We start from the raw sequence: 13,072 nt of genomic DNA on the forward strand, positions 1-13,072 counted from the left end.
TCTTTGGAAATTTACTCGAATTGTGTGGAAAAATGTAAGCCTCTGGCTAACAAAAATATTGCCAAAATTTTCGATCCACATTCTAAGTTCAAAAGAACTTGATCGCTCGAACATATTCAAATTTTAAATTGGTATTGATGTATATTTCTCGGGAAACGCTTAAGCCATTCGAAATTTATTTCTGACCACGCATCCAAATATTACGATATCGCAACGCGATTAGTTGCAATTCATGTCTTGCGAACCTCATTTAACACCATAAATATTATGGAATCCACCTGCTTAGATCGTGATTTATCTGACAATCAAACATTGTCAACGATGTTAACCACGATATATGTGAAGGTATAAAAATGAAAAAAACATATTTGACAACACTCTTACGAGGTCTCTTAAAACAGAAACCTTTGTAATTTGCCGAGCAAAAAAAGCAGTCCAATGCTTCAAAAATTATTTTCTTATTTATAAAATAAGCGGGCGAAGTATTTAATCTAACGTTAAAAGTCATAACTAAGGGTACAACTTTCCGAGGAAAAATTTTCCTTCAATATTTTAGCGAGCTTTGGAAAATATTCACTTGAAAATCATGGAAAATATGAGAATTTCGGAGGATGCATTTTTAATTGAGGGTTTCCAGCTCTAAAGAAAGTAGGATAATGATTATTGCAATTAAATGGTGTCTTTCAAACTGGTGACAACCGGTGCCTCACCTACATACTGCTGCGTTTGGCCGAGTTTCGTTTGCGAAATTGAAAAGCTGAGGGCTTTTCAGCTGTGCACACCGCGTTCGATGCTATCATTAAATGACAGTCTACCGCCGGGAACTCAAATCCGGTATGCTGTTGAACGATGCAACTATTTATCTTTCAAAAAAATGACATCCTTTTGTGATTATTATGAAATAAATGACTCATCCATAGGAAAATTTTTTTCTCGGATTTTCGCTGAGGAACTTTAGTAAAAACAATAGAAATAGGTTCGCATTATTAATGAACATCCAATTCAATAGTAAAAGCTTTCCATGAGGTTTTATGCCTTCACCTAGTCAGCAAAACACTAACTTCTCGGAACGAAATCAAATATAATCTATTCATCGAACATTATTTAAAAAAAAATGTAGATCTTACTACAAAGGCACACTGAAATTATCAGCCTTTTTAAACCCTCCACAGGCAGGGAAATAATTGCGGCCTTGATAAAAATGACTAACGATCACGCGTGGATATAAATAAAATAAATTAACGATTAACATGACGAAAATTTCACAGCCTCGAGTTTTTGGCTCGGCCAAAACCACGGCACCACAACGCTCTGCTGCTTGAAAACACATTAAGCAGCACCCGGTGGGCCCATCAACCACAGCTCACCGGTCACAGAGTGACGCACTTGAAATTCTGTAGAGTCAATTCGGAAGGGACAGTACGTCCACAGATCACATCAGGGCGAACCGACGCTGGCGAGTGTCACAGCTACTGGAGCTGGCGAGATCTCTCCACCGTGTTCTGTACGTTCTCTTCAATCCAGTCCATGTATTCGGAGATCCTGGTGTACAGCCCGGGGAGTTTGGGCCGCGCGCATCCGATCCCAGTGGACACCACGCCGACCACGACCACAGGACCGTTATGACCGTCCACCATAAGAGGGCCACCGCTGTCGGCCTAAGGATGCACAGATAGAGAGTACGGGAATGAGATTTTCGTTTTACCAGACTCCAAACTGTTCCCTAATTAGGTCGGCATGACATTAGTACTGCGACCAATGGATGAACATTATATCCTATCTCAGTTGATGAAAAATGTCATCATCGTTTCATTTATATCTTCACCTAAATGACCTGAATAAACGTGATGGACCTGAATAATAACTGCTGGGGATCAAATATAATATTTTAATAGCATTATATAATGAAAAAGACCGAGAATCTCAGAACTCACATTCCTCAACAAACTTGATTATGTACACAAATGATTTTCTGCAGGTAGGAATTTATAGGTATATGCTGCCAATTCACACATATAGTAGAATTAATAAAATCTAATTCCTTCACGATTTTTTTACCTTATTTCTACCTTGTTAACAGATGATAATTTAGATAAGAACATCCCAGATATAACACGAGGGACTTGCCCACATAATCCCCAGTTCGGAAGTATTTGAAAATATAAAACAGCCCATATTTCCAATTGATTAACGCTACCGCAAACAATGCCTGCGTTCGTATACATGCGGGCGTGCAATAAATGGGCCTCAGTTCCGAAGCGCATATGTTTACTCAAGGTGCGGTGCCGATTATGTCGTTCTCTTAACTTGAGCATCGATACGAAAAATTGTGGCGAAATGATTTTCTCGAAGAGTCGATACGTTTTCACAAAAACACAACCTCTATTTTTTTCCATAACTGTCGGGGGAAATGACAGCGAAGAAATTTCAACCAGGACGGATGTTTCCGTAAACAACACACAATTTATGGAAAACACGGTAAAGAGGTTAAGGATCGAAAAAAAAACAAGAGAAGCCGCGCTGAGCGCTCCGACTTGCGGATGGAAATTGGAGCGAATTGACACGCCCACACACCGTCAATGTTTACCCTTTTAAACTGACGCGCACTCCCTCCACCTCCCACTCCTCTGATCCACCTCCCTCTAGCGTTACCACACTTAATAATGCCTTCGATAACGTCTTCATAATTTTTGACGATTTCGAAAATTGGAATGGGAGTAATGAGGGTATGGCTGCCACCACCATTGACACCTGCGCCCCAACGTTTTCAAAACAAACGGAGGAAAGCTGCAGAAATAAATAAATAAATAAAAGGAGAAAAACAAGAGAGCGTCGGAGAGCGGGCAGGAGTGGTGTGGGTTCGGGGGTCCCATTGGTGTGAGGCAGGTTATGAGCCTAGCGCCGGATGGGGTGTGGGTACGGTAAGTCGCGCAGAGGGGGGGGGGAAGAGAAAAGGGAAAACGAGGGAAACGTGAGGGAGGAGGGATGGAGTAAAAAACAAGGAAAAAAATAAACAGACCAAGTCGCGCACGAGCTGAAGCACGTGCGCCAGTTTAGGAAGTGAGAGAATCCCCGAGTCCGAGCGGGGGAATAGGGGTCAAAACATTGCAACTGCCCCGGGCTCCTTCATTTTTCTCCCCCACACATCCCACTTTTGTCGCCACCTTTTTTTTTACGTAAATTTTTTTTTTCGCTCGCGAATATTTATTTATTCCCACCCACCGCCCCACGAACACACCCACTATAATCTTCCTTCCCTCCCCCGGCTGATGGCACGCTTATGCACGGGAGAACGTATCTTTTGCTCAACAACGCGGCGCCTCTCCGCTTTCGGGAAAAAACTGGGGCAGAGAGAGAGAGAGAAAGAGATAGAGGAAAAAAATTAACAGGAGCCTCCTGCAGTAATCTGGTCCGGGGAGTGAGCCGATTGTTCCGCGGAATTTAGTGAAAGAGTGAAAGCAGGCGGGGGAGGGAGGGGTGCGATCGAGGGGAAAGGGAGAGGTAGAGAGAGAGAGAAAGAGAGATAGAGGGGGACAGGAGGGGGGGAACTGTATGTGTGAGTACGCGAGAGAGAAAGTTATGTAAGGGCGGAAAACGAGGGGGGAGGGCGAGGAGGAGGAGGCGCTGAATTAACGCCGCGTTGGAAGGGAGGAGCTGGGCTCCATTTGAGGTCATGCGTCCTTGAGAGCTTGAGTAGGAACGTGACGGGTGACGCAACGCACGCTTTAAAGGGAGCTGTGAATGGGCTGAGAAGGTTGAGTTTATTTTCTTCCTTTCTTTTTTTTCAGAAGGGCGGAGGGTCGCACCTCGGGGCTCAGCTGCAGTACTTGGAACGGTTTGCGATCGATTTTTTGAAGATACCACTCGCGAATGTGATTTTAAAGTCCAGAGCGTCTAACGGGACACTTTTTGATCGAAACGCTTCGCGTGGAAGAGGACTGTTTTTATTTTGGTCTGATTCGTTGCCCGATTGGCCTTTGTTTCGAGTTACCGATCTGATTTTATGGCAGTAGTGTGGCAAAAATTGGCGCCATTTAACTCGATGCTTATCGATATAGAAACCCCGTAATTGGCGTTTTTGAGTTATTTTCCCAAGTTGGCCCGACTGCAGTACGACACAGCTATCGTGAAATTAATGCAGCAATGACAGAAACTGTTCAAAGAGTGCATTTTGTCGCCAATTTTTACGTGAAATGACGAGAAAATGCGACATTTTTCTTTGAAAAAATTTATTGGCCATCGCACACGTAATGTAAGCGGAAATATCTCAATCAAACGACGGACCTACACGAACCTGTCCATTTAACATTGTGTCGCTTATGGCAACATATTGCTTTTAGTCGTTTTATTTAGTGGCTCAATACTTAATAACATTTTCTGGGACTACATAAAAAAGGAAACCTTCTTTAGATAATTTTTTCAATCTGTGGGATTAGATTAAAACAATATATGATAATACTGATTTCTACTATCTTATATTATAATTTAACGATAACTATGCTCTTAATCATATTAACAAATAATCGATCACTGAGTTAATATAAATTCTGAAATAGTCAATATATCACATTAGGAATTCAGCGATTATTAAATCCCTTTTTACATTAAGAAGAAAAATCTGGTTTTCGCTAATGTTACACAAATCCTTAATAATAATATCAACTAATTGAACTAATCACATACACGAGATTCTATTTTCAGTTTTAAACTTGTAAACTATCAACTACTTTAGAATGAAAATTGAATTTTGGTTTTTATTTTAAGAACCTTCAAGAAAATAAATTTTATTCGTCGGGATAATTTATAAACGGCGGTGTTTCTGTGAGCAATCGAAAATACGCATTAATCGTTATGGGCGACTTGAACACTTAAAATCTTAACTTAACCTACTTAAATCAGCGTATACCTACATGTTCAATTCTTTTCACCTTTATTAGCTATGAGGAGATGATGTTGGTGCATTAGATAATGTGTGGAAAGGCGCAAGAGGTGGGCGCTCTAACAATCGAAAGTATGAGACGATCAAAACCGGAAAACTTGGATCAACGGCTGAAGTAACTACTTGAATCATTTGCAGAGATTTCCATTTCAAGAGATTAATTACATATTGCGCAAAAGAGAGCACGGTTTAAGAACGCCAAGGATCTATTTACTTATAAGTCAAAACAAACTGGAGGTTCTTATACAATGTTTTCCTTACAAATGACGTATTATTAGTAATTCATTTAAGTTTACCATGGTTTGACTAATATTTTAGTATTTAATTCAATGCATTCTTTCTACCGGTAATTATATCGGTTAACAATTTAATATTATTCAGTCGGTAATTTTATTAAAATCATGTTGTCGTGTTAGTAGAATTATGTTTTAATACTTGGATATTCTAAGTAACATCTCACTGTAAACATTGCGTCAAGAAAAATATGATAAAAAAACAAAAAAGTCCAAACCGGGTGGGGCTTTGCTTGGAAAACAATGATCAAAATTCTTTTGAGTGAGTCACCAATAGGGAATCCATCTAAAATTTTCGATAGATTATTTGCTCAAGCGTTCTATTATTTATTTAAAAATATACGTTCGGGCCCACTACAGTCAGCTTCACAGATAAGCGATGACATCGTTAACTCTCGAAAGAATTTGTCAGTGGAGGGATAAAATTGTTTTTCCTTGCAAAAAATACGAGAAATTAGTAGCTCTCCCATATTTCCTCTTTTTTTAACCTGTTGACACAAGTTAGTAGAGTTTGTTAATTAAAGTTGACGAACGATGAAATCATATACTCGAGCTGGATTTAAAATTCATATGGGATTTCGGTGAATTTTATCTGATCGTGCCTGTAAAATCCCTGGACGTAACAATTACACGTTCTTTATTGAGTAACGACAAATGGGAATTAATGTGAGAGGGTACTGATGCATAAAATATTATCTGGAGACCAACCGAACACTGACCGCCGGCATTCTTTATTTGAAAGATTATTCTTTAGAGAAATTTATTTCTATGCCAAAATGCTTATGCCTTCCTTATTACAACTGTGAATAACCTCTATCTTCCAAAAAGAGAGGGAAAATTACTATATAAGATGTCTTTCAAGAAGCAGATGATATTTTTTTGGAGGTTTCTATTGTCTTGCAGTGTGGGATGAAATTATTTAAATTTCACGGAGAAAGCAGTAAGAGTTTCCCTTTGCTCACATACTAAATAAACGTCAAAGAGTAAATTTATACCATTTCATTGCAATGGTTGACGAAGCGTATTTTCTACGTTAACCGACTTTATTAAATGTTATACATTCGTTGCTAAAACTTACGAATTTATGTTTCTTTTATTTATCCGCATGACATTCCTGGTATTTATACTTAATAGGCATTGACTTATTCCGAAAAAACCTCATACAGTAAAGTTCAACAAATTTTGCGCTATTCCCACCGAGAGGGCCCGGGCTCCAACCCTGGAGACAACAAATTGTTCAGTGGTATCCCGATATCTGTTTGAGGTGCTTCGTGGAGAGCACTTGGAATGAGCACGACGTCCGTCGGATGGGACATTACACTACGGACCCCTTGGCACCTTTCGACAAGAGTAGGCTAATGCCAACTCCGGGTTAGTCTCCACCCTTCATCCTTTCCCGCAAATGACTTTAGCTGTCGGTCTTCTACTATAAAAACTACTTCTAATTTCACGCTTACCCGAATGGGACGAACTGATAAACATTCATGTTTAAGGAAGTGTCAATCCTTACTAAACAAATATAGCATAACCAGGGAGAATTTAACCACTTCGTTTAGTATTAATTTATGGCATTGTGGAATATTGTGCCACTTCATTAAGTCACTTAATTTAAGCACGCAAAAAATTATCTTAGTCAGAGTCACCATTTTCAGCAGAAGGGAAGCTATGTATGAGAATGAAGCGTCCAAATACTTGAAAAGAAAATAACTCACTATAGTTTACTTTTAGGGGAATAAAATACCTTGCAAAAAATTCTGTCTATTAGGTTGTGTTTAATACTAACCCAGCAAGAGTCCCTTCCTCCATTCTCGTGTCCGGCACACATCTGGGAATCCAATATCTTTATTTTCTTTCCCTGGGAGTGATACCAGTCAAGGCACTGATCGTTGTCGACGATGACCACCGAGACCTTTTGCAGTTTGTCCGCCCTTCCTCCCTTGGCGGAATTCTCGTGAAGCCAACCCCAACCCGCGGCTGTTGCTTCCCATTGGATGAACCTGTGGCGAAAGGAAACAAATCACATTTTAATTAAAGGTTCGCTTTTTTTGATTAGATTTTTTAAGTGATACGGAATAAATGCCAAGTTGATTAAAATCCAAGCAGTGTCGCGAAAAACTTTTATAACGATAATATTTCTGATATTAGCTTAGTTATCATAAATGTAGACTATTCTTGTCAGTGACTGTTCCTAGAAAAGATATTGCACCTATTTAATGATTTTAGACAAAAAGACGTATTCAATTGTGTGAGCGATGGTGTAAATAATTAAAAACACGATCGAACGAATACATATTCCATTGCTTTTTATTTAATGTATGATATATTCAGTGAGAGACAGAGGAAGCAAAGTTATTATTTCGATGTGAAAGGAGAGTGAATTTTCAGCAGGTTTACTATTACTTTAATTAACTCTGGATGCACGGAATTGTTATAACGGTGAGAAACATACTGATAAATTGCAAATGAATAGTTTCTGGCCATAATCTTTAAACAGACTGAGATTGGATGCTGTATAATTTCCGTAGATTTATCAAAACAAATTATCTCTATTCCCAGAATTTATCTCTCCACGTCTATTTTGATATTCATCGCATCGACTCCGAGAATCATAGCATTAATAACAGAGCATCCGACAGTAAATTAACAAGGAGAACGTGACATTCAGTTACCTCGGGCATTTAATTTTTCAACTCTCAACCCGTTTTTAATTCGTCAACTCTTTCCCCGTCCACTTCCATTTGGAAACGCGAGATTATTTACCTCTCTCCACGTGACTGCCCTGCTGCAGACCTTCGAATTTGTTGGTCGTCTTCGGAGATGATGCCGACCTTTCCCAAGCCAGTGGGTTCGGGCAAACATGCCGGCCAAGCGGAATCCGACCAGACTATTGGAGACTGGAGCCGGAGTAAGGCGATGTCATGCGTGTACCCGGGGCACTCATAGGCCGGGTGCAGAACAGCTTCCGCCACTGGGATCTCTTGTTTCCGCAGCGCCGAATCTTTGTTGGTTAAATCGTATTCTCCCACAGTAACTCGGATTTGAGTCATAGGTAGCCGAACTGGACCACTAAAAAAGGCATGGGTCGGACATGTTAAACAATGTATATGGCAATTGAGTGTTCCTTAAGCTGCTATTTTTTTAATACATTAAATCAATATTTTCGTTTACTTTAGACAGTACCACACTCCAAAAGCCAATATCAGACTTATGATCGCATCCTTCTCACAGAACTTTTTTGGTAAAAAATTGGCAAAAGTAGGCACATATCCAGGTTCATGATTGTTCATGAATGTAGTGTTGTCAGTAGTTCTTACAAGTTTTTGGACGTTGTATCAGGGAAAGCAGCGCATATTCAGCATAGAGAATTAATGGTGGATGTGAATGCCAATGCCTTCACTAAATATGCTCTGACATATAATGAGAAAGAAGGTAAAAAATATGAATTAACACAAATACATGGTCTTAGGCATACTATGGTTGCAAAGAAACCCAGAATTCCCAGCTATGTGAAATACTTAATACCAGATGCCGCGAAAATCGAAGTGCACCAGTCTCAATAAATGCGATCGTTTTTGAATGCCTTTCTCATTCATTTTATTCGGTACCCCTTCATCCCCATGTGATGATACATGTAGCTCAGAGTTTTAAAGGGTTTGCTGCCCATAGAATTTAGTGACGTAACCACAAAGGACTTATGCCAAGTATTTTACAACTATCAGATGAAATCTTGCAATTGCCTTCCATTATGACCTTATTTTGGTCAAGTTTCTCAATGTTAACCAAATAAGGGAAACTATTGTTTACTGGAAAGACTTTTTTACTCACACAACGATATTAAAAGAATAATCTCAATCAAAATAATTTTATTCTGCCATTATTCCATCTGTTGGGGTGTCTGCCCCTGGGATACACACGAGCCACTCTCGGCTTTTCCCCTCTCACTTCATCCCAAGGGTGGAACACACAACACGAATGACCAAAGCGGGTCTCGAACAAACATCGAACCATGGGTTACCAGATGGGCACCTCACCCTCCAGAATAACCCGGACACGTAATCTGAATGTTTTTTCCTTGACGAATATCAGTTTTCTGGTGTTTTATCCGATGCCGATCAATCACCAAGACACATTTCTCCTCACCTGCAGAGGCAATGAGCCGCGGTCAGAACCCAATTCTTGTTGAGCAACGTGCCGCCACAGAAGTGCCCTCCGCGCCGTGTGATGGACACTAGCCACGGGAATTCTCCCCGCTCCGCAGTCACACCCCCAACTATCCTCCCCTTCCGATTGGATCGACCACACGGCACGTCCGCCACTGAAAGAGAAGATGGGAATTAGTTTATTTGTATATTCTCCGCCGTCGGAACCATCCGGTGTACTCCACAGTACACGCCGGTTTAATATAAGGCTCCCTTGACCTATTCCCTTCCAGTGCCCGGGGGAAAAATCTCTCACCGAATCCACCAGCCGTAATTACTTGCCAGTGAAAATTTCTAAAGTTAATCATGAGGCAGTAAAATTTGTGTGGGTCCATTGATCGACTATGGGCTCGAAGCCAAAAGCATACTACGTAGATAATGAGCGCTTGTGCCAAGAGAAAATGCTCCTTATTTCTCACGAACCATTTAATCAATTTTAGATTAAAATGAACTGGGAAGAATTCCTCGGTTCTAAAGGTTTGGATTAATGCCGTTTCAAAGGGTCTGGATCCTCTAAATTAAAAATTTATTGCTGTTTTAACTTCGAGTTCATTAAAAATAAATCTCAATTATCGAAGACTCTTGAAGTGGGTCATTTTCTCTAAAGTGATTACATTAGGCATTTCAAAAATTTCCAGCACTACGGAAAGAAATGTTTTACCTTGAAATTAATAATTAATCAATAATCAAATCGGAACCAAAATATTCTTCCCAGTACTCTATAAATTTACAAGTCCCTATGTTATTGACAAAAAGAGTCATAAACTAAAATTGATATGTCATTAAACTATAATATGTAAAATATTTGACCAGAGCAAACAAAGACCCAGAAGATCATATTATATGAAGTCGCTTTATGTTTAATGAGCGAATCCATAGCGAAGAGTAAATCTTTGTTTTGTCCCCACAAAAAGTAAAAATGTTTAATTATGAATGAGATCCTTTTGAAAAAGAATACTTTTCTTTGTGTTGGGAAGCCTAATGATGAAAACCGGTTAGGAAATAACGAGTTAGCCTCAAATAAAAACATGAAAATTGAGGAAAAATCTATGAAAGATTGCGTTTTGGAGTAATTTTATTTTATCGGCGAAACTGTTCCCATCCATGATAACGAGCTACAATTCGTGAGTTCTTAACAATTGTTTTACAATACCTGTTAGAGAGCTTGATTCCAAATATAATAATTTAGAGTTCACTGTAAAGAATTTATGAACTACTAATGAACTACTTGTGAACGGATAATTAATCATTGAGATAAATAAAATCCTACGAATCCATATTTTGTGATACAATAGTTTCAGATACCAACTACGGTGTCAAATATTCATCCCTGTTAGGTATATTAAATGATTTTAAGCTGAAATTAAGTTTTTTCTTGAACATAAACTCGCTTAAAGGGTGAAAATTCCCGAGATATAGATGAGAAAATGACATTTTAAATGTTCTTTTTAATCTTTTACACAAGGTCGAGGACAATATATTTAATTCAATAACAATCCTCAATTTAATGGCCGCCTTAAAGTTAATTTCTTAGACATAGAAATAGGAGCTATTCATGAATGATTTTTAGGGCATTAGTCGAGGATTAGTGCCGTAGATAGGTTTGGAAAGTTAATTATAATGGCACAGAAAATTTCAAATTCGCTCGCGACCTATCCGAATCTCTTTACCAAGGACCTACTACCCCCGTGTCCTTGTTGAAACTGTCTCCGAAAATAATTGCCTACTTTGCCCCGTCTAATTAAGTTTATTTATCTTATGATTTTAACGGGACGGGCATAAAATCGACAATTTCGACATTCAGAATTGCATTCGAACAGCCTTGACATAATACAGGTGGGTAGGAAATTTCACTGATTGAAGTGGGGCATCTGCTCCTCAGATCGATAGCGCGTGTCGACAATCCTTTTAGGCGTGATGTGTGATAAAGCGATGCGGCTCCGCATCAGGTGCCATTTCACTCACCTGCACACATCGAGTTTGATTGACGTACTTGAGAACAAATAAATGTTAGAGATAAATTTTGTTCTGAATAGAAAGTGTGTCATGTTTCGAGGTGAAGTGACGTTACGGATTACTACGCACCATATAGTACGCGCTGATTAAGTCATCAATCCATCTTCAGAGCGCGGGATGGTGTTGCCGCCTACATCGCCTGTCGCAGCAGCTTTTGCGAGTAAACTTAATAATTGTGATCTAGGACAAACAATTTCACCAAAAAACATCCTCAGAATAATATCGCCCGCCCTTCACGATCGATAGCATCAGCCTCTCGAATAATTAATTACTCAATGGAATTTCATTTTGACATAAGAAAATGGATTTTCAACAGGTGGATTCGGTTTCGGTTTTGATTATGAAATACCACAGGAATGGATTTGACATTGGCAAAGCACTTCCGTTATCCGCGCCATTAATCTTCGTTTAGTTCATAATTAACTATATTATTTGGTTATGAATTTACACGAAATGGCATGTCATGGGCTGGCGATAGCTACTACCATTAAATACCTAGTATATGTTTTCATGCATGCTTTTAAAACTATGCAATTATGATTTAAAGTGCAATTTTTGTCATTTTTGCACTATCTATTCTCATTCGCCAAGTCCAAGTAGTATGGTTTGTTTTCTATTCATGAGAAAACAGTCAATCTCAGGGGATATTTACATTTAGAAGTTTGACACCGCTTCCTAAAGTCTTTGATTAAATTTTTAGTAGCACATAGGAGAAATTGAGACTTGTGGAAAAAATAGAAATTATCCTTTGGTCTACTTACTATTTCTGGCTCCCTCCGCCCATCCTAATAGAGCAACAAAGGTGCCGAAGGCCAGGAATTTCAATGCCGACGCCATGACGAGTCCGCGATGATCAAATCGCCTCGATTTAATGCAAATTCTTCCGAAAATTCCTATCAACTCGAACATAAAACACTCTTTATCGCCGTATTTCGCTGCTCGTCCGATGACCGCTCTGTTATCCCTCCTTAATTTGTCGTATCCGGTCGTTCAGTACTCCCGCTGCCACTTTCAAACTCCTTGTCGTATTTGTTCCGGAGATCGCTCGATCGAGTCGTAATATAACTAACGCTCCTCTTGGATCCCGAAACCGCAACAGTCGAAGCCCGGATGGTGCGGGCTTGTCCGAACCGCTGCTCTCTGGGAGAACGAATGCTTGCCTGACAAACGTATCGCGAGTATTTAAGAGTCGGAGCTCAAGGACGGGACCTACACCTTTTTTTCTCCCCACCACCAGCCTACTGCCATCGGCGCTGCAAAGCCGTAAGCGAGAGTGACTCCCTCCCTTCCGCGAACCCTCTCCCAACGCACGCCCCCTCCCCCCTCCGCGAGAACCCCTCGACACGCGCTGACAGAGTTGGCTTTCCTCGTTCACTCAGAATTTGAGACAGCCTCGGGGCACGAAAATTTCTTCCCATTCTCCCCTCCTTCGCCCCCACTCTTCCACCAAAATAGGTTTACGGTTGTGCCGTACTATTTTAATTTCTATATATCGCAAAAGGTGGATATTTCTGATTTTACTGGCGGATTCGTAATTAAATATTTGCCACATTGCTATTGCAATAAGTTTTTACAGCGTGATAACATTTTTATGGAGTGTAGTATGCTTATTTTCCAATTTCCGT

The 13,072-nt window shown here is 39.8% G+C and overlaps 1 protein-coding gene across 1 annotated transcript; it reads right to left on the reverse strand.

Moving 5' to 3' along the window:
• Positions 1-1,469: 1,469 nt before the first annotated feature.
• Positions 1,470-12,517, reverse strand: LOC139695443 (trypsin-1-like). Its single transcript, XM_071594229.1, has 5 exons — positions 12,209-12,517; positions 9,373-9,547; positions 7,993-8,298; positions 7,016-7,229; positions 1,470-1,658 (listed from the first exon to the last, which is right to left on the reverse strand). Exons 1-5 carry the CDS (start codon positions 12,354-12,356, stop codon positions 1,470-1,472), a joined length of 1,032 nt encoding a protein of 343 aa, XP_071450330.1. The 5' UTR covers positions 12,357-12,517.
• Between the last annotated feature and the right edge of the window lie 555 nt (positions 12,518-13,072).

The sequence above is a fragment of the Hetaerina americana genome, unplaced genomic scaffold (genome assembly GCF_022747635.1).
Source record: "Hetaerina americana unplaced genomic scaffold, ioHetAmer1.1.p SCAF_6, whole genome shotgun sequence".
NCBI classification, from domain to species: Eukaryota; Metazoa; Arthropoda; class Insecta; order Odonata; family Calopterygidae; genus Hetaerina; species Hetaerina americana.